General features: G+C 40.2%; 1 protein-coding gene across 13 annotated transcripts in view; it reads right to left on the bottom strand.

Moving 5' to 3' along the window:
• The window catches only part of REPS2 (RALBP1 associated Eps domain containing 2), a 323,649-nt gene that overhangs the window by 120,169 nt on the left and 181,515 nt on the right, over positions 1-21,965 (bottom strand). For all 13 annotated transcript variants that reach the window (XM_058291435.1, XM_058291431.1, XM_058291430.1 and 10 more), the window contains 2 exons: positions 2,730-2,791; positions 873-965 (listed from right to left, as the gene is read on the bottom strand). In XM_058291435.1, the coding sequence (XP_058147418.1) occupies positions 873-965; positions 2,730-2,791 (155 nt within the window). The remainder of the gene's footprint in view (positions 1-872; positions 966-2,729; positions 2,792-21,965) is intronic.

Raw genomic sequence — 21,965 nt, 5'->3', positions numbered from 1 at the left:
ATAATGATTTTACTCATACCAGGTTCCCTTGTTTCTCCCTTAGGCCTCCTGGTGAGTGTAGTACACTCAAACCCCATAAAAGAAATCTCCATATTTAAAATATATATTCCCAAAGTTAGGTCAATTGCCCATTTATACCAGGGACCATTCAAAAAATTCTTTTAAACAGAGCAATAAAACTTGCTGTGACATGGTAAGAATGACCTCATGAGAGTATAAGGAAGGAAATAAGGCAAACTGAGAACATGACCATTTGAAATCCCAAGCTAGTTTGCAGTAAACTTTCTTTTTCATTTCAACATTTCTAGGGAAAATTATTGGCATAAAATATCAAATTTAACTTTAATCACATAATATAGAGATGAGGTGACAGATGAGAGGTTTGGAAGGGTTCTTACCCACATCTTAAGGTTTGTGTATGTTTCCTAAGTACAAAGCCCTCTCAGAACGTTAATAGGTATTTTATAAACAAAGAGGTGGATGGCCACGTAAACCAGGAAATCACCAGATCCAACAAAACTTACAATGATCCTTACTGCAGACCTTGAGAGCCCATTGTGGGCTAAAATGTAGTGTCTCTCCCAGAGGCAGCACCTTGCAAATGTATCTTACCACAGAGCCCTAGTCCCATCTCCCAGATGGCTGTTTTATTAGAAGTAGTTTGGCAAAGACCAGAATATATAGGTGTCCCATACAGGTGGTTAGGTGAGAACCTCCAGGGGTCAATATTAGGAATTTGAAACAGTCGGCACAAGAAGTAAAGGCAACCACGCATTTACTCCCCAGGATTTTGCATGTTGAATTTATGTTCCCACGTATAGTGGAGAAATCAGGGGTGGCGCAGGGGATTTCTGCCTGCATTTCTTACACACCTGCTCCTGTAGTCTGAAATCTCCATAGTTAGGCAGTTGTACTGGAGGCTTGGGCTGAGCACTGGGCTCACTGGTTACACTGTGATGGGAAACCTGGTAGACAAAGAAATGGATTCATTCAGTAACAGTGACTTGAGAAGTCCTGGTCCCCCTGTCAGCTCCTCCTGTCACTAGGCCCCAAAGCAGGCAGGAAGCCCACCCCAAGCAGCTCAGATGAGGACTGCTGATAGCAGGAGCGCATTTCATAAGCAGGAAGAACTGGTGTAATTGGAGCAGCAGGAAAAAGATAAGGAGGTAGGTCACAAAAGCCCTTTCAGCCTGGTCTTCCATGCATTCATCCAGGTGGCTCCCAAAGCCCAGGTTTGAAAGCAGCAGCTGGTGGATAAGAGCCTCCTGCATGCCCTTGAATTCCGAGGTGACCAAGCCCAGGCTTGCAGTCAGTGCAATGCAGGAGCCTCATCTCATCTGGATCCTCCTCGGGGGGAGGTGGCGAAAGCCTCAACGCCAAGTGCAATGGAATTGCTGTATTCCTGAATATAAAGACATGTGACTACAATAACAGAGAACAGACGGGCCTTTAAGGGACAGGCTTTGCTTTGAGAGCCGGCTCTACTATTTGCTAGCTTAACCTTTGCGTGTTCCAATCTCATCACCTGTAAAATAGGGATAATATTAGTACCCACTTCATAGGGTAGTTAGGAAGATTAAATGCTTGGTATATTGCAGATGCTCAATAAACACAGCTAATAATTTCAATACGCAGAAATTATATCCAAGGAAAGGCTGAAGATGAAACTAAAGCTTGGCATTAAATATACAGCAAGGACTCAATAAATACTTTCTAACTGATAACAAACATCTTTTAAAATCATTCCTGGGACATTGGAAAAGAGGTTTCTGGCTTGTTCATATGGAAGCACAGGGCTTTCTATTACCCTTCAAGCTCAACAGAAAGCCAGTACTTTATGGTACTGGCATGCCAAGGTTGAGTAGACTCTAAATATCATCTGTATCTCTGAAAGAAGGACAAGCAAATGCTAAAAGTGGTTTCAGTGACCAAACAAGTTCTTAGATGGGCCATGTGGAAAGGTATGTTCTGAATCACCCAAAGCAATGAGGTAGAAACCAGGACTGTTCAGAGAAATGCCCCAACATTTTCTGCCAAAAACCACAAGAGATCTTTAAAGACTGATGATTTCTTCAGCAGCAATTAAAGAAGAGGGTTCTGTAGCACCACATGGCACACTGCGTGGATTTACTGCTTGCCTCTCATTTTCAACGCCAGGAATAGTGTTGATGAATAAGGCCATAGTAGCACATGTAAATCAGGCAGAATTAATTTACAGGTGAGATAGATTTTAGTGACATGCTCACACTCTCACTCCTGCTGCTTCGACAGATTGTTATGATGGGAAGAGACCATCCTAAAGAAGCACTTCTGGCCATAACCAGAGTGCTATCCCCATGTCAATAACCATTTACTTTGACTTTACGCAAAATTAACACAGCTCCTAAAATGCTGATGAAAATACAGGCACCCAGACTGCATGTACTATACAGAAAAATCATGTCCCCACCTCTCTCCCATTCAAAACAACAAGCAAGCCTCAACAGACAGGAGGGAACTCACATACTTGTGCTTGGTGGCTTACTGAGGAAACCTCTGCTTTTCTACACACAGGCTTGGAAGGCTGGCTGGATAGAAGAAATGCAACCACTGCCTGCATTCTTCACCCAGATACCACCTTGGGAATCTGAGTGAGCAGTTTGGTAATGGCCACCCTTTCCAGAGAAGCACGGTGGGAGGACAGCTTCCCTACTAGCAAACAGTCCTTAAAAATCAAATTTGTCTCCTACCTGTGATGGACAAGGTCTCGGAGGGAGCGCAGGTGGTGGGGGCAACAATCCTGACTTAGCCGCTGAAAAGAAAAACATACTTGTTAAGGACACCCCAAAACAAAACAAAACAAAACTGAAGAACCCTTCTGCCTATTAACTAGGAATAGCCAAAACATTTAACATGTTTTTTTAAAGTTTTAAAAATCCCTCAAAAGGTTTAATTTTTTTTAAAAAAGACAGACTCTTATTAATCCCTTTCTCATTTTCATTCTACCCCAAAACCCAAGTGGGTACATCTGTATATAGAAAGAGGCTGTTAAGATTAAGACAGTGTAAAACACTAAGTAATGGACACCCTTTGATAAAAAGACTGGAACCCAGCATGGGAAAGGCAGTCACTCCTCATTATTAGGAGGTTAATGATTTCGTTTCAAATACTCTAGGCCCTTTGGCTTCTTTGCACTTCTCCCTATTGGCCATTACTCTGCTCAGGGAGAAGGCTGCAGAAACTAAGGGAGTCTGAATGCAAGCTCTGCTCTCCTGTGAGTGTTACTCTAGGAATGGGTTTGATAGCAGCAGGGAGGCCAAAAGGGATGGAATAACCGATATTCAAGGATTCTTCCAGGATCTCAATTTGTTTTCTTTTTTTTTTTTTTAAAGATTTATTTATTTATTTAATTTCCCCCCCTCCCCTGGTTGTCTGTTCTTGGTGTCTATTTGCTGCGTCTTGTTTCTTTGTCCGCTTCTGTTGTCGTCAGCGGCATGGGAAGTGTGGGCGGCGCCATTCCTGGGCAGGCTGCTCTTTCTTTTCACGCTGGGCGGCTTTCCTCACGGGCGCACTCCTTGTGCGTGGGGCTCCCCCACGCGGGGGACACCCCTGCGTGGCACGGCACTCCTTGCGCGCATCAGCACTGCGCATGGCCAGCTCCACACGGGTCAAGGAGGCCCGGGGTTTGAACCGCGGACCTCCCATATGGTAGACGGATGCCCTAACCACTGGGCCAAAGTCTGTTTCCCTCAATTTGTTTTCATCTCCCTGATCCTTGTTATCGGGGGTGATTAAATCTTTCTATTGTAAGATTTTATTTATCCATTTGAAGGATACTCTTAAAGTTTCAGCCTACTTTTTTAAAAATTTCATCAGATATAGAGAAAATTTGAACTAAGCAAGAATGTCTGAATTGTAATTCAATGAAACTAAATAGCTGCTGTGGAGTTATAAATAAAGCTCATAATCACACACAAGAAATAAATTTAGCAAGTTGAACCACATTCTTTGCAAGCATTTTTAAAAAAATACATCGTGCTCTACAAAACATCGCTTATTCGCAAACATTTGTACTAATACATAGGCAATTTTCTGAGCCTTAAAAATAAATCATAGCAGGGAACAGATATGGATCAGCAGTTGAGTGCCCGCCTCCCACATGGGAGGTCCTGGGTTTGGTTTCCAGTGCTTCCTAGTAAAAACAAAAAACAAGCAGAACAAATGAAAAAATCAACTCAGGGAAGCCTGAGTTTAACTCAGTGGTTGTGTGCCAGCTTCCCACACACGAGGTTCCAGGTTCAATCTCCAGCACCCAGTACTTAAAAAAAAAATCATAGCCATGTACCAAAAACATAAAAAAGTGATTACAAATCATTTTGGATTTGCCATAGCTGAATCAGACAAGCTAAAAGATGGCGATCAGAGCTTTCCACTAATGTAACTCAGAGTAATGTAACAAACACTTTCACTCTGAGCCAGTGAACAGATATGGCACAACTATGCAGGCCCATCTATGATTTCTCTCAATCTGTCTTTCATTAAAATTTATGAAATACACCAGATGGTCAGAACTCCAGAGGTGGTGAAGCCTTAAACAGCCATCGATACAAAGCATCTAGAAGAGAATGGTGAGAGCCATCAAGAATTACCCACCTCAGGGCCCTATTCCATGGGCCTCACAGATAGGGCTTTCAAATTACCAGTTACTTTAAAAACAAAGTACAACAGTCAAACAAAATCTCTGCATCCTCTAAGGGAAAGACTAAGCAATTGCTCCAGAATATAAACTATGTTATATAGTTTTTTCTCTATTAACAAAAGAGAACCAAGCAAGGAATAAGCCCTTTGATTAAAAATTGTTGACTACTTCTTCCAGCCAAGATGGAGTAACAGAGACCAGATTTGCCCTCCCATTTGAAACAACAAAAAACAGACAGACAAAGCATACAAAACAACAGTTTTCAAGACACTAGAAAATCAGCCAACCACAGACAGTAATCCCTAAGAGACAGGGGAAAAAAAACAAGGTTTGTTCTATGTCTCTCCCAGCTTATCGCCCTGACAATGTTACTAGAAGCAGGAGCTAAATCCAGACTCATGGCTGATCGATTTCTTTTATTTACCATCATTTAATTTTTAAAAGACAAGCAACCCTGGTTTTTGTAAAAGATTATGGGTGGGTCTGTTTCTGGAGATACTTTCAGATTAAATCATATCACCTACAAAGAAGTACTAACAGCAGTTTGTGTTTCTTCCTCTCAGTACCTTTGCCTCTTTTTTCGTCCTTTTAGGTCTTACTTACCTGGCTACAGTATCTACTATACTGTGGAATAAAAATGGTGATAAATGGGCACATGTATCTTCTCTTGATCTCAAAGAAAACGCTTTTGAGTTTCACCATTAAGTATGGTGTTTGCTGTAGATTTGTTGTAGATATCCTTTAACAGATTAAGAAAGCTCCCATCTATTCTTGAGATTTTTTCATAATACCTTGCTGTTGAATTTTAATCAAAGCTGCATTTCCATCCATTTAGATGATGGTATGACATTTTCCCTTTGTTAATGTGCTGAATTATTATATTATGGATATTCTAATATTGAAACACCTTTGCACACCTAGGATAATCCCAACTTGGTCAAGATTCTATAACTGCTAGATTTAGTTGACTAATATTTTGCGGCGGGTTTTTGCAACTATATTCACAAGTGTGACTCAGAAGTAATTTTCCTTTCTCATTTGGTCTTTTGTTATGCTTGAATTACCTAGAGAGTATCCCTCTATCTGTTATCTGGAAGGAGTTGTATAAGATTGGAAATATTTTTTCCTAAATGTCAGGTAAAACGTGTCACTGAAGCCCATCTGGGCCTGGAATTATCTTTGAAATAAAGTTTTTGAGCAATGATCCATTTCTTTAATTTTTATGGGACTATTCAAACTTTCTAATTCTTAAATCAGTTCTGATAAATGGTATTTTTCTAGACATTTGTTCATTTTGTCTTAAATTTCCAATTTCTTGGCATAAGGGTGTTGCCACCCCCTCTTAGCATCATCTTAAGCTCTACAAGAATAATTATCTTTTTCCTTTCCTAATACTGTTTGTGTCTTCATTTTACTTGAAGTCCTGTTAGGACAGCCTTTGAATTGATTTTGATTATTTATATTTTCATTTCTAGAAGTTCTATTCTTTTTAAAATTGCAATTGCTTTTTCACTTTTATCGTTTCTTGGCTACTGACTCATTGTCTTTATCCCCTTTTCTTTCAACAAAAAAAACATATTTATGTAACATTCTCTGACAGGCAATTCTACTATTAGAGGGTTTGCATTTCTTACTGTCTGTTGCTTCTGCTGGCGCTCTGTCATTGTGCCTCTTTTCCTAGTGTGTTTGGCAACTTTTGAACCCTTACTCATATTCCTTAGAACTTTAACTGTAGAATACTTGGGGACATGGGTAGAAAGTAGGTTCCTCCTCTCTCTACTACTTCTGCCAGAAACCCAAGGGCACTACAACCTGGGACTACTTTAAACTAAAATTTTGGCATGATACTATTTGGAATTCCTAGGTTCTGCTGTCTGAGATTTTGTTAAATATCCTATACTAAGACTTCTGAATACAGACAGTAGTTTGAATATATGCAACTAATCTCACTCTCACCTCATCAACACAACAGTGACGAGAACTGTTTAAATTATCTTGTTTAAATTGTTTACATTTTGGAACCAGGAAAAAAGAAGATGAGTTACCGAAAAAATGACTAAGCAGGTCTGAAAAAGCCGAATCTCAAGTCTGTAGTGGAAAAAGCAGAGAGTAACCAATTTATATCACAAAAGGCCCCCAATTCTCAAGAATTGGTGGCAAATAACTCTGGAAGTATGGGCAAAAAGAGGAAAACAATAAAAAGTAAACAAATGGATAGTGGCTCCCCATTTCCTAACCTTCAAGAGAAAGGCATACCTTGCCAAGACCTTTCAAGATCTGCTTCCATCTATACCCCATCCTGTTCTTGCTTCAGAATCTCTACTCCTGTGGTCCTGCCTGCTGGAGTGGCCATGCCCCATGCCTACTTCACCTGGCTAACTCAGAGCATGGTAAGTGATCAATAAATATTTATTTGAACATAAGAAAGAACTACAGGATAATCCTCCATCCCCATATTTAAAAACAAAACAGACTGATTGAAGCAGTTCAGGAACAGTTAGATCTCGAGATTTACTCCCACTCTCCGTACCACTTCAGCCTATATCCCACACTCCAGCAAAAAGACTAATTTTTCTTCTCCAGGGAGGACACTAAGCCTAGCTGAAGGCATGGGTGCCTTACTGAAAACAGAGGGATTCCGTACATGTATATGCTCTGGATACTGAGACTCCTCCAACCTATAATTATACAACCAAACTAACAGCCTGTGTGACGGTACCATTAAAGATATTTTTAGGTAGTCAGGGCCTCAATTTGAGCTCTATACACCCTTCCTAAGGAAGCTACAAAAGGATGTGCTCCACCAAAACAAGACATAAACCAAGAAAGAGAAAGACATGGTGTGGTGCTTAGATTTATGTACTCTCAAAAACATGTCCTTAATCCATTCCTTTGGGCATGAACCCACCATAAGTAGGACATTTCGATGAGGTGACTTCGGTTAAGGTGTGGTCTGACGGAATGAGGATGGGTATCAACCCTATTGCTGAAGGCCTTACAGGGAAGGCCACAGAGACGTTGGAGGGAGCAGCAAGAAGCTGGAAGTCAACAGACCTGGAAGAGAAGCCAGGAGAGGCTGCCATGTGCATTGCCATGTAACAGGACACCCAAGGATGAAGATCGCCTGCAGTCAGCCCCAGAACACCACAGTCTTCTGGGAGAAAGCATCACCTTGATGATATTTTAATATTTTGGACTTTCCCTAACTTCAAAACCAAGAGCCAATAACTCCCATTGTTGAAACCAACCTACTACATGGTATTTGTTTTGGCAGCCAGGACACTGAAACACTTAGGATAGAGGAAAAAAGGAGAATGCACATGAAAGAAAGAGGAAGAGAATCCTTGGATAACACAATGTGGAGATCCCGCAATGAAAACTATGCACCAGGCATAGCACGCAACCAGTTTAGTTTGAAGCATTTCAGCAATCCCTGGAGAAATAAATTCAAAAGATGAAACTAACCGAATATCTGATGTCAGAATTTCTTAAGAGGAACTTCAGAAAATTGAAGGAGTCTACAGTTGAGTCAGTGGCAAGTACATTGAAAAGAATCAAGTTGATTATTCACGCCAAGGCAAACAAAAGTCTGTGCAAGTAAGAAAAATAATCAATTTATGATATGGCTTAGCAATTACATAGCCATAATAATAATAATATAAACACTAAAAATTAATCTCGTTAACATTAAAAGATAACTATACTGGGAGGGGAAAAGTGCTGAGGAAGGGAAGAGAGTGGATGATGCTGAAAACTGAGAAGTCAACAAGAGGTTATACAGATATGTTATTTAGAAACAGGGAAGGTAGGGTATATCCATGACCTTGGAGGAATTCCTCAGACTTCAGTTATCCCCTCAGTACAGCCTGGAGCCTTGGGCTCTTCTGTCCTCTAGAGGATATCAGCTGTGATTATTTACTTTCCCAGCTTCTTCACTTCTTTCCAGAAATCATTTCCACTGATCTTCAGTCAAGAGAAGGGAAAACTAATACCCACTCATTATGTTTGCTCCAGAATTAGGGAAACCAGTGAGAACTCTCAAGACTTGTTTTCTCACATACCTGGCTTCTGAAAATAAGCAGGCAGAGGTGAGAGGGTCCCCAAAGCCTCAAGTTTTAACTCAGCTGCCACTCTTTCCCAAAATACCAGCATTAGCTCATGCATCTTTCCTTGGTTGGTTGCTGCTGAAAATTCTCTTTCCTTGTTTAATATTCTGTGTTCATTTCCTCTAATGGTGGAGGTTATTAATCTAGCTTCATTCTACCAGTTTTATACCTAACTCATCTTTTTGTCTCCTACAGCACCTAATCACATTGCCTTATGTTTAGTAAGTTCTCAGACAATGGTTGAATACTTGGGATTTAGTGGAAAATCCTCTCTTACAATATTTCAGTCCATTCTTGACTGAAAATTCCTATTTGAATCTTTTATCCAGTAAAGTCTACTCAATAGCAAAGGGGAAAGGGGAAAGGGGAAAGGAAAGGAAAATTGTGTCTTTACACAGAGTGATCTGGGGAAAAAAAGACTTTGGCTAAATAATCTTGTGTACAACTGAAAATAATGACAAAGTATCTGTGGCAGTTTGATATGGTTATGAATTCCAAAAATAGATTAGATTATTTTTGTAATCTGGACTATACCTGGCGTGACTGAGTTATGATTAGGGCTTTGATTGGGCCACATCCTTAGGGCATTGAGTCCCCACCCCTTAGTGGGTGGGGACACTCAGATAAAAGGCATGTCAAAGGACAGAGTTGAGGGTTTTTGATGTTGGAGTTTCGATGTTGTTGTTTGATGCTGAAGCTTTAAACTGGAGCCCTGGGAAGTAAGCTCATAGAGGAAAGAGAAGCCAGCCCCAGGGAGAGAGGAACCCTGAGCTCAGGAAGAAGCAAGGCCCTGGGAAGAGAGGAACCCTGAACCTAGAGAGAAGCAAGACGCTGGAAGGGAGGAACCCAAGAAGCCTGAACCCTGGCAGACGTCGGCAGCCATCTTGCTCCAACACGTGGAAATAGACTTGGTGAGGGAAGTAACTTAGGCTTTATGGCCTGGTATCTGTAAGCGCCTAACCCAAATAAATACCCTTTATAAAAACCAACCAATTTCTGGTATTTTGCATCAGCACCCCTTTGGCTGACTAATACAGTATCTGATAAAAGTAACAGCTGCTTTCCTGGAAGGTAAAAGAAGGTAAGAGTGGGGAGAACACTGTTTTTATGTACAGTAAAAGCTACCCTACTCGTGAAGCAACTGAACATTTATTCCTGAAGCTTTGAAGTTGGTAAGGCAAGACAAGGCTTTCTCAACCACCCCCCCCCCCCAAATTTACATGTACAATCAGGGAATAAAGAATAAATACCCAAATTCTGAAAACCAGATTAAAAGCTTTATGGAAAAAAAAATAACTGCCGCTTAATCCAAAATTCACTAGTCATGGTAATAATTCTCAGTGTTTAAACCAATTTCCAAAGTTTACTGAAAGATGTGCATATTCTCGCACTGATCTGCTGAATCTCAGTTTCTTAATTATCTTCATCAAAAGTTCTAACCTCTAACTTTTTTACCTTCTTATCTTATTATGCTGAGAAATTTCCAGACAAAATCCTATTCACAGATAATACAGTCTATTTACTAATTTCCTTCACATTTTTACAAAGCCCCAACTCAATGAATAAATGAAAATATATTCCCACTTATTTGTGGGAATAAAGAAGCAGATGTGGAAAGTGAAACCATTAAGGAATATAAAGCCAATTCTTTGGGGAAGGGAAACATGGAATAACTTCAGCTGTGAGAAAGGGTCCCATGCCCCCTAATAGGAATATTTTATGAAGAAAATAAAAGAATTCGGATGCCAAAAAAAAACAATGTTGAAAGGAGCCTACCAGTAGGATCTACACTTTCAAGAATTAATCTAGTAGACAGCCATATGCAAAGCTTCAACTATTTAATCACTAAGGACCATACCTCTACTTTGCAAGTAAATTAAAATGGCTATTTCTTTGTAATAGGAATTGTTCTTTCTTCCCTCCTTTCTAATCACTAAAGCATGTGCGGCCTTACACACATGACCTTATGTACCAGTGATACACAGCGATGGTTACGTATGTCATATACACCTACAAACATAATAAAATAATATATATATATATATATATATATAAAATAAAATGTTTGTCAGGAGTACCATTCCAATAATACCTGCCTCCATCCTCTGACGCACCCTCCCACCCGCAAAAATACAAATCTGTTAAATTCTTCCTTAAACAAAACAAAATGTTTGAGGATTGTAGGAAGATGGTGTCGGATTAGGCAGGAAAGGCTTAGCTCTCTCACAAAAACAATGGAAAAAGAGCCAGAAACTGCTTGAGAGACCTGCTCTGGGGGTCAGCAGACCAGGACAGTGCTTCACAACTCTCAAGAGGGCGAGGGACAGAGAAAGGAAGAACTCGAAACAACAAACTGGGAAGGCTGCCCAGAAGGGCTCCCCTCCCCCACCCCCCAAGATATTAAGCATGACGGGACGCAGACTTGGCCCAGTGGTTAGGGCGTCCGTCTACCACATGGGAGGTCCGTGGTTCAAACCCCAAGCCTCCTTGACCTGTGTGGAGCTGGCCCATGCGCAGTGCTGATGGGTGCAAGGAGTGCTCTGCCACACAGAGGTGTCCCCCGCTAGGGGAGCCCCATGTGCAAGGAGTGCACCACGTAAGGAGAGCCGCCCAGCATGAAAGAAAGTGCAGCCTGCCCAGGAGTGGCGCTGCACACACGGAGAGCTGACACAACAAGATGACACAACAAAAAGAAACGCAGATTCCCGGTGCTGCTGACAAGAATGCAAATGGACACAGAAGAACACACAGCAAATGGACACAGAGAGCAGACAATGGGGGGAGGAGGGAAGGGGAGAGAAATAAATAAAAAATAAATCTTTAAAAAAAAAAAAGATATTAAGCATGAGCAAAACCCCTGGCTCACTGCGGCTGACTGAAAGGATAGCAGACATCTTCCTCCCTGTTAGCTGTTACAAGGGAAAAGAGAAGGGTAGTCAGGGGACTTTTCTTTAGTGAATTCAGCCAGTGGACCCCACTTTGAATCATGGCCCTGTCCACTAATACAAAGGAAGACCAAACAGAGACACACCTCCGTGAAAAGGTGCATCAACGAGCGCCATCTGCTGGCCAGTCTGGAAACTGCATGGACAAAAACTGCATTTGGTCCTCTCTGTTCTCTAACTTCTGAGAGAAAATCTACACCCCATTAGTGAGTCCCTGGTATGATTTTGATAACTTAAGCTAGGCAATTTTAAAGACTTAGGATAAGTTGAACCAATTATCAAAGAAGATCTCTGAAAAAATAATAATAGGTAAGAAAGAGAAATTGGCTATCTGAGTAAATTCGCCAATATATTCAGATGCATAGCCACAGCAAAAAATTACAAGGCATACTAGGAAACAGGAAGAGATGGTCCAGCCACAGGAACAAAACAAATACCCTGAAGAGATACAGGATTTAAGACAATTAATCAATGATAATCACACGACTCTCCTAAATCAATTTAAAGAATTGAAAGATAAGACTAAAGAGTTAAAGAATATTAAGAAGACACTTGGTGAGCATTAAGAACAATTTGAAAGTCTGCAAAGAAAACTAACAGATCTTATGGAAATGAAAGACACAATGGATGAGATTAAAAATACATTAGAGGGGGAAACGGACTTGGTCCAAAGGATAGGGCGTCCACCTACCACATGGGAGGTCTCTGGTTCAAACCCCGGGCCTCCTTGACCCGTGTGGTGCTGGCCCATGCACAGTGCTTATGCACACAAGGAGTGCCGTGCCACATAGGGGTGTCCCCTGCATAGGGGAGCCCCACACGCAAGGAGTGTGCCCCGTAAGGAGAGCTTTCTTATTTGCTGTGTGCTTCCTCAACCTCAACTTTCTCTTTTCTGTGTGTACTGATTTTGGCTACCAATGCTATCCCCTTTCCTTTATATCATTCTCTCCTCCATAATTTATTGTTTCTCTTACATTCCACCTCTCTGTTTAGCCCCCAACATTTCTGACTTTTTATCTCTAATACCTCTAGTCTGTTTTCATCATTTATTCACTCTTTATATTATATTATTGTCCTCTCTTTTCTTTTTCCCTCTCTTCTGACCACACTGACCTTTTAATTCATAGTATATTCCTCCCCATATTCAGTTTACTATCTCATTATAGGTACTGCACTTTTTTACAGTTATAACTATACACAGCTTATGTGATTTCATATTCATTCTCCTAGATCTCACATGGTTCTTCTGCTAACATTCACTATCAATACTACTATTACATTTTTCTTTTCTTACCCCTTTTGTTTTCTCTGGACCTAATATTTTCCTTCAAAGGAACTTAGCCAACGACAAGGAAATAGAATAAGAAGAAAAAGGTGACAAAGAGAAGACTTAACACACACACAAAAACAACAACTAATTAAACCTCAAGACTAGACAAAGAAGATAATCAATAGAATAAACCCAACAAGATAAAATGATGACCAGACAGCAACAAAAAAATTCAGACTATACCAATAATCAGGAAAACATGGCCCAGTCCAATGAATAAACTAAAAACCAGGAAGAGAAGTGGAACATTGAACTAGTAATTAAAGCTCTCAAAGCATGTATCATGAACCAATTCAATGAAGTGAAGGAAGAGATTGTGCATATTAAGAAAACACTTGGAGAGCATGCAGAAGAAACTGTGATCATGCACAAAGATCATAGTTATGATGGGGATCAATAGCACAATCCAAGAAATCAAAAATGCACTCTCAGCAAATAACACATGATTTGAAGAGGCAGAGGAAAGAATTAGTGATGTGGAAGACAGTACATCTGAAATCAAACAGTAGAATTAATCGAGGAAAAGATAGGAAAAATCCAGCAGGGACTTGGGGACCTGAATGACAATGTAAAATGCACAAACATATGCATGATAGGCATCCCAGAAGGAGAAGAAAAGGGAAAGGGGACAGAAGGGGTGTTAGAGGAAATAATGGCTAAAAACTTCCCAAACCTATTGAGGGAGATGCATGTACATGTCCAGGAAACACTACACACCCCAAACAGCATAAATCCCAACAGGCTACCCCAAGACATATACTTGTCAAATTATTCAATGCACAAGACAGAGAAAATACTAAAAACAGCAAGAGAAAAGAGAACCATCACATACAAGAGAAGCTCCATAAAATTAAGTGCTGATCTCTCATCTGAAACCATGGAGGCAAGAAGGCAGTAGTATGACATAGTCAAGGTACTAAAAGAAAAAAATTTTGAACCAAGAATACTCTATCCAGCAAAGCCAGCATTCAAAAATGATAGAGGGAAGCGGACTTGGCCCAATGGATAGGGTGTCCACCTACCACATGGGAGGTCCACGGTTCAAACCCAGGGCCTTCTTGACCCATGTGGAGCTGGCCCATGTGCAGTGGTGATGCGTGCAAGGAGTGCCGTGCCATGCAGGGGTGTCCCCTGCATAGGGGAGCCCCACGTACAAGGAGTGCGCCCCATAAGGAGAGCCGCCCAGCGCGAAATAAAGTTCAGCCTGCCCAAGAATAGCACCACACACACGGAGAGCTGACACAAGATGATGCAACAAAAAGAAACACAGATTCCTGGTGCTGCTGATAAGGATAGAAGTGGTCACAGAAGAACACACAGCAAATGGACACAGAGAGAAGACAAATGGGGGTGGGGGAAGGGAAGAGAAAGAAATTTTAAAAAAATAAATCTTAAAAAAAAATGATGGAGAGTTCAAAATATTAATAGATAAACAGAAACTAAGACAGTATGCCAACAAGAAACCTACCCTTAGCACCGAGTGAGTGTAGCTCGGTGGCTGAGCACATGCTTCACATGTGGAAGGTCCCAGGTTCAAGCCCCAGCACCGACAAAATAAAACAAAACAAAACAAAAAAAAGAAACCTGCCCTTCAAGAAATACAAGAGAGCTCTGCAGGAAGAAAGAAAAAAACAGGAGAAACAGAGTTGGAGGAGAGTGTAAGAACAACTAAAACTACAAAAAGACCAAAAAAAAATCAAACAACATAAGACAAACACAAATCCAAAAAAATATGGCCAATATAAGTAATTCCTTGAAAGTAATAACACTAAATGTCAATGAATTAAACTCACCTGTTAAGAGACACCGATTAGAAGACTGGATAAGGAAATATGACCCATCTATATGTTGTCTACAAGAAACTCACCTTAGACCCAAGATTCAAGGAGATTGAAAGTGAATGGCTGGAAAACAATCTTCCAGGCAAACAATAACAAAAAAGGGCAGGTGTGGCTCTATTAATATCAGACAAAATAAACTTTACATGCAAAACTGTTATGAGACACAAAGATGGACACTACATATTAGTTAAAGGGATAACATTTCAAGAAGAAAGAACAGTCATAAACATTTATGCCTGTAACAAAGGTGTCTCCAAATACGTGAGGCAAACACTGGAAAAACTAAGTGGAGAAACAGATGCCTCTACAATTATAGTGGGGACTTTAACACACCACTACCACCATTGGGCAGAACTTCTCAAAAGAGAATCAATAAAGAAACAAAGACTTTGAACAATATATTAGAGGAGCTGGACCTAACAGACATATACAGAACATTACACCCAAATATAGCAGGATATACATTTTTCTCAAGTGCACATGGATCATTCTCCAAGATAGACCACATGCTAGGCCACAAAGAAAGTCTCAATGAATTCAGAAAAACCAAAACCATACAAAATAATTTCTCTGATCACAGTGGAGCGAAGCTGGAAATCTGCAAGGGCCAAAGGCCCAGTTTTGGCACCAAGATATGGAAGTTAAACAACACACTCTTAGAAAAACAGTGGGTCAAGGATGAAATCTCAAGAGAAATCAATAACTGCCTTGAAACTAATGAAAATGATAACACAACATATCAAAACTTATGGGATGCAGCAAAAGCTGTACTGGGAGGGAAATTCATAGCCATAAATTCATACATCAAAAAAGAAGGGCTAGAATTGAAAAACTAACTGAATTGGAGGAATTAATAAAAAAAAAAACAACTACCTAACCCCAAAGAAAGAAGAAAGAAAGAAATAACAAAGATCAGAGCAGAACTAAATGAAATAGAAAATAGGAAAGCACTCAAAAAAATAACAAAACAAAGAGCTGGTTCTATGAGAAGATGAATAAAATTGACAAAGCCTTACCTAGACTAACAAAGAAAAAAAGAGAGAAGATGCAAATACACAAAATAAGAAATGAGAAGGGTGATATCACCATTGACCCCACTGAAATAAAGACTATCATAAGAGGATACTTTGAAAAACTGTATTCCAGCAAGAAAGACAATTTAGAGGAAATGGACAAATTCCTAGAAACACATAAGCAGCCTACATTGACAAAAGAAGAAATCGATGTTTTCAGCAAACCAATCACAAGAGATAGAATCCATCATTAAAAACCTCCCAACTAAGAAGAGTCCTGAGCCAGATGGCTTCACAGGTGAATTCTACTAAACATTCCTGAAAGAAATAACACCAATTTTGCTTAATTCTTCCAAAAAATTGAAATAGAAGGAACATTGTCTAATTCATTTTATTTTATTTTTTTTTTTTAAGATTTATTTTTATTTATTTAATTCCCCTCCCCTCCCCCGGTTGTCTGTCTTCTGTGTCTTTTTGCTGCGTCTTGTTTCTTTGTCCGCTTCTGTTGTCGTCAGCGGCACGGGAAGTGTGGGCGGCGCCATTCCTCGCAGGCTGCTCCCTCCTTCGCGCTGGGCGGCTCTCCTTATGGGTGCACTCCTTGTGCGTGAGGCTCCCCTACGCGGGGGACACCCCTGTGTGGCACGGCACTCCTTGCGCGCATCAGCACTGCGCATGGGCCAGCTCCACACGGGTCAAGGAGGCCCGGGGTTTGAACCGCGGACCTCCTATATGGTAGACGGACGCCCTAACCACTGGGCCAAAGTCCGTTTCCTGCCTAATTCATTTTATGATGCCAACATTACCCTAATACCAAAGCCAAACAAAGACACCACAAGAAAGGAAAATTACAGACCTATTTCTCTAATGAACCTAGAGGCGAAAATCCTCAACAAAATACTTGCTAATCATATTCAACCATACATTAAACAAATTATACACCACGACCAAGTGGGCTTCATTCCTGGTATGCAAGGATGGTTCAACATAAGAAAATCAATTAATGTAATACACCACATAAACAGATTAAAGGAAAAAAAATCACATGATCATATCTATAGATGCAGAGAAAGCATTTGACAAAATACAGCACCCTTTCTTGATAAAAACACTGCAAAAGATAGGAATAGAAGGAAACTTTCTGAACATAATAAAGGGTATATATGAAAAACCCACAGCTAACATCATTTACAATGGTGAAATCCTAAAATCTTTCCCTCTAAGATCAGGAAAAAGACAAGGATGCCCACTATCACCCCTTCTATTTAACATTGTGTTAGAAGTACTTGGCTCAAGCACTGAGGCAAGATCCAGATATAAAAGGGATCCAAATTGGAAAGGAAGAAGTCAAAATTTCACTATTTGCAGACGACATGATCCTATACATAGAAAGCCCTGAGAAGTCTACCACAAAGCTTCTAGAATTTATAAATGAGTTTAGTGAAGTTGCAGGGTATAAGATCAATACACAAAAACCAGTAGCATTTCTGTACACCAATGATAAGCAATCTGAGGAGGAAATCAAGAAACAAATACCATTCATAATAGTAAATTAAAAAATCAAATACCTAGGAATAAATTTAACCAAAGATGTAAAAGACTTATATACAGAAAACTACACAAAACTGTTCAAGGAAATCAAGGAAGACCTAAATAAATGGAAGAATATTCCCTGTTCATGGATAGGAAGACTTATTAAGATGTCTATCCTACCAAAACTGATGCACAGATTCAATGCAATCAAAATAAAAATCAACACAGCATTTTTTAATGAACTAGAAAAACTATGGAATTTATTTGGAAAGGAAAGAGGCCCCAAATAGTCAAAGACATATTGGAAAAGAAAAATGAAACTGGAGTAATCACATTACCTAACTTCAAAACATACTACAAAGCTACAGTAGTGAAAATGGCATGGTATTGGCACAAGGACAGACACACTGACCAATGGAACTGAATTGAGAGTTCTGATATAGATCCTCATATATACAGTCATCTGATATTCAACAAGGCCACCAACCCCACTCAGCTGGGAAAGAACGGCCTCTTCAAAAACGCTGTCCAGAGAATTGGATATCCATATGTAAAAGAAGAAAGAGGATACCATCTCATACCTTATATAAAAATCAACTCAAGATGGATGAAAGACCTAAACGTAAGAGCCAAGATCATAAAGACCTTGGAAAACAATATAGGGAAGCATCTACCAAACCTTGTAATAGGAAATGGCTTCATGAACTTCATACCCAAAACACGAGCAGCAAAAGAACAAATAGGTAAATGGGACTTCCTCAAAATTAAAGCCTTTTGCACCTCAAAGGAGTTTGTCATGAAAGTGAAAAGAGAGCCTACACAATGGGAGAAAATATTTGGTAACCATATATCTGACAGGAGACTTATATCCTGCATATATAAAGAACTCCTATATCTTAAAAATAAAAAGACAAACAACCCATTTTAAAAATGGGGAAAAGATTTGAACAGATGCTTCTCCAAAGAAGAAATACAAATGGCTAAAAAGCACATGAAAAAATGCTCAAAATCACTAGCTAGTAGGGAATTGCAAATCAAAACTACAATGAGATGCCATCTTACTCCCACAAGACTGGCAGCTATCAAAAAAAACAGAAGACTACAAGTGCTGGAGAGGATGTGGAGGAATGGGAACACTCATCAACTGCTGATGGGAATGCAGAAGGATCCAGCCATTCTGAAGGACTGTTTGGCAGTTTCTCAAAAAGTTAGCTATAGATTTGCCATATGACCCAGCAATTCCACTGCTGGGTATATACCCAGAAGATCTGAAAGTAAGGACACAAACCGATATATGTACACCAATGTTCACAGAAGCATTATACACTATTGCCAAAAGTTGGAATCAACTCAAAGTCCCATCAATGGATGAATGGATAAATAAAATGTGGTATATACATACAATGGAATACTACTTAGCTATAAGAAGGAATACAGTACAGACACACATGATAACATGGATGAATCTTGAGGACCTTATGTTGAGTGAAACAAGCCAGGCACTGAAGGACAAATACTACATGACCTCTCTGATATGAAACAAGCAAACCGAGCTGTCTCAGAGAGCTAAAGACTGAAAGATAGGCTTAAAGGAATTTGGGGGGGGGGGAGAGAAAGGTTGTGAGGTGATGCCTACATGGGTGTACTATGATAAGCTGGAGGTAAGTATTTGTATAGGGAAGGGATAAGATGGGGGCATAAGGATACCTTTGGGTGGGGCTTTTTGGGCTTGAGGGGGGCTAGGGTTAAAAGGATGGGTCAGATGACCCAAGGAATTGGGGGGAGGGCTGGGGGAAACCATTGAATATGGGAGAATGTCAGGTATATGGTTGAAATTATACTGTTGAGGAAACTCTTTAGAAAATATAATAAGGAAGGATCACATGTTTAAAGTGCTTAAGGGGGGGGCATCTGGTACAAGGGCAAGCTTCTAGGGTGTATGTGAGTGCTCATTTTGTCATAGTGTGTTATATTACTGCGTGGAGACCCATACAATGAGTGTGAAGGTATACCCGCATCCTGGGGACACCTGATGTTCCCAAAGAGAAGGAATTGTCTCTCAAAAGGATTGCTGGCTCCCAATTAGTTAGGGCAGTCTAGTATGTCAAGCCCTCAGCATTGTTGAAGTACCTGTAAATCTGGTTCCTCAAGTAGTGAAGACTAAGTGTCACAGTGTGCTCTGAGGGGAGGGGAAGACAGGTATAGCATGGATGGAAGCAGGGCAACTGGGAGGCAATGGAAGTGCTCCACAAGATCATACAATGATGGACATGTCAACTTACATCTAAAGTGTATAAAAGTCTATAAACTAAAATATAAACTATAATGTAAAACATAAGGAAACTAAAAATTTAGAAATTTGTATAGTCTAAAATATAAACATAACGTAAACCAAAATGAAACCATGTTTGACAGCTATGTTTCAAAATTTGTACATTGGCTGCAGCAAATATAACATGAACATATAAAGAGATCATTGCTGAGGAAAGGGGAAAAGGGTTTGATGTTGGATATCTGGGAGTCCCCTATATTGTGTAAGTGAATTACTGTGATCTAAAACTTTTTTGAAGACAAAATTTAAAATTAGAAAGAAAAAAAAAAAGAAAGGATGTGGACACTGAGGAAGAAATAAAAGTGCCTTGCCACTGTGCAACAGGGCAATGCCCATTACAGTGATGAAAGGCAAAATGGTAGAAACAAAGCTTTATAACAATTTTCATTTTATTAATACACCCATTTATTTTTACTTTATTTTAGTATTTCTAAATTACTGTGAGCCTCCCTGGAACCAAGGGATTACTACCAAGCACCAGCTGATGATATAATTACAGAAAAGACCATGAACAAAGAGGTCAGCTCAGACCAGCAGAATATCTTAGCCTACAAGTGATATCAGGTGTTAAAAACTGCATTTTGACCTTCAATAAAAGGGGTAAATGGAAAGGACAAATGAGTTTATATGGCTATGAGTCTCCAAAAAAGAGCCAGGAAGTCATAAGAGGTGATGCTTATGCACACCTCAGCAGGGTCCCAGAGACAGCCAAAGTAGATACAATCCCAGGTATTGGTTCTTCTGAGGGCTACAGAGACCCACAGGTTCTATGGTCATGGCTGATGGAGTTCAGTGCCTTGTCAGTTGGCCCTACTTTGGAGTTTGTGTTCCTGAGTGTGATGGAGTTGGACTCAGATATAACCTTTCTACACATGCCTCTTCTGTTACTTTTACTGGACCTGTGGTTGGTGTCTGGGTTGGTGTATACTCAGGAGACCTGAATCTCTGAACTGTCCACGTGACGGCCATGCCCTGGGCCTCAGCAGACTTGCTGCTCCTGCCCTCTGGTTTTTTGGACTTACCCTGGCCAGCTGACAGGGAGGTGAAGAGGGTCAACCACCACACCAGGGAGCCAAGAGTGCCTACAGCTGCAAGCAGGAGAATTGCATCCGTCATCCATGTGGAATCTAAACCCCCTCTTGATGTAGAGGGGGACTAGACATAGCCATCCCAGGTGCACAAGATGGAGAAACAGAGTACGGATTAGATTGGACTTACTGGTGTTCTGCTGGGGAAATATTGTAATTAGTAAGGGAAGAAATTATAGTAGTGATGTGGAGAGGGTGGCCACGGTGGCTGCTGATGGTTGGGAGAGGGAAGAGGAGATATGGTGTGGGGGCAATTTCAGGATTTGGAGTTGTCCGAGGTGATGTTGCAGGGATGGATGCTGGACATTGTGTGTCCTGTCGTGACCCACTTGGTGGACTGAGGGAGAGTGTGGACTACAATGTGGACCACTGTCCATGTGCTGCAGCAGTTCTCCAGAATGTGTTCACCGGGTGCAGTGGATGTGCCACAGTGATGGAAGAGTTTATTGATGTGGGAGGGGTGGCGTGGGTTGGGTGGGGTGGGTGATATATGGAGACCTCATACTTTTTTAATATAACATTTAAAGAAAATAGACAAAAAATGAGAAAAATAAATTTTAAAAAGACAGATAAAAAGGACAAACATATGATCTAAGGTAAATGAAATAATTAGATACATAAATTCATAGAAACAAAATTAAAATATAGACTACCAGGGGCAGGGGTATATGTGAGGAATAGGGAGTTAATGCTTAATTGATGCAGAATTTTTGTTTGGGGAGATGAAAACATATTGGTAATTTGGGATAGGTGGTGATGGCAGCACAGCATTTTGAATGTAATAAACATCAATGAATTGTATACTTGAATATGATTAAATGATTATTTCTAGGTTGTGTGCATGTCACCACAATTAAAACTGGGTTTTTAAAAAGTCTTGAACTATTAAAAAAATTACTATGTATTCTCCTATTAATTGAATTTGGCAATATATTAGGATTCACTGTTGAAGAAGTTTTGGACCACAGAGGTTCAACTATGGCAGGGGAGGAACTCTGGTGTGGGGTGTTATTGATGGGGGGCACATGGGTGGGAGGGAGTTCTCCAGGGCATGTATATAGGGAACATAAATATTTTAGGATATATGTTGGGTATTTTTATA

This window comes from Dasypus novemcinctus, chromosome X, assembly GCF_030445035.2.
Source record: "Dasypus novemcinctus isolate mDasNov1 chromosome X, mDasNov1.1.hap2, whole genome shotgun sequence".
Classification (NCBI taxonomy): Eukaryota; Metazoa; Chordata; class Mammalia; order Cingulata; family Dasypodidae; genus Dasypus; species Dasypus novemcinctus.
The sequence above is the reverse complement of the archived record's forward strand: the minus strand, read 5'-3'. Positions and strand labels throughout refer to the sequence as shown.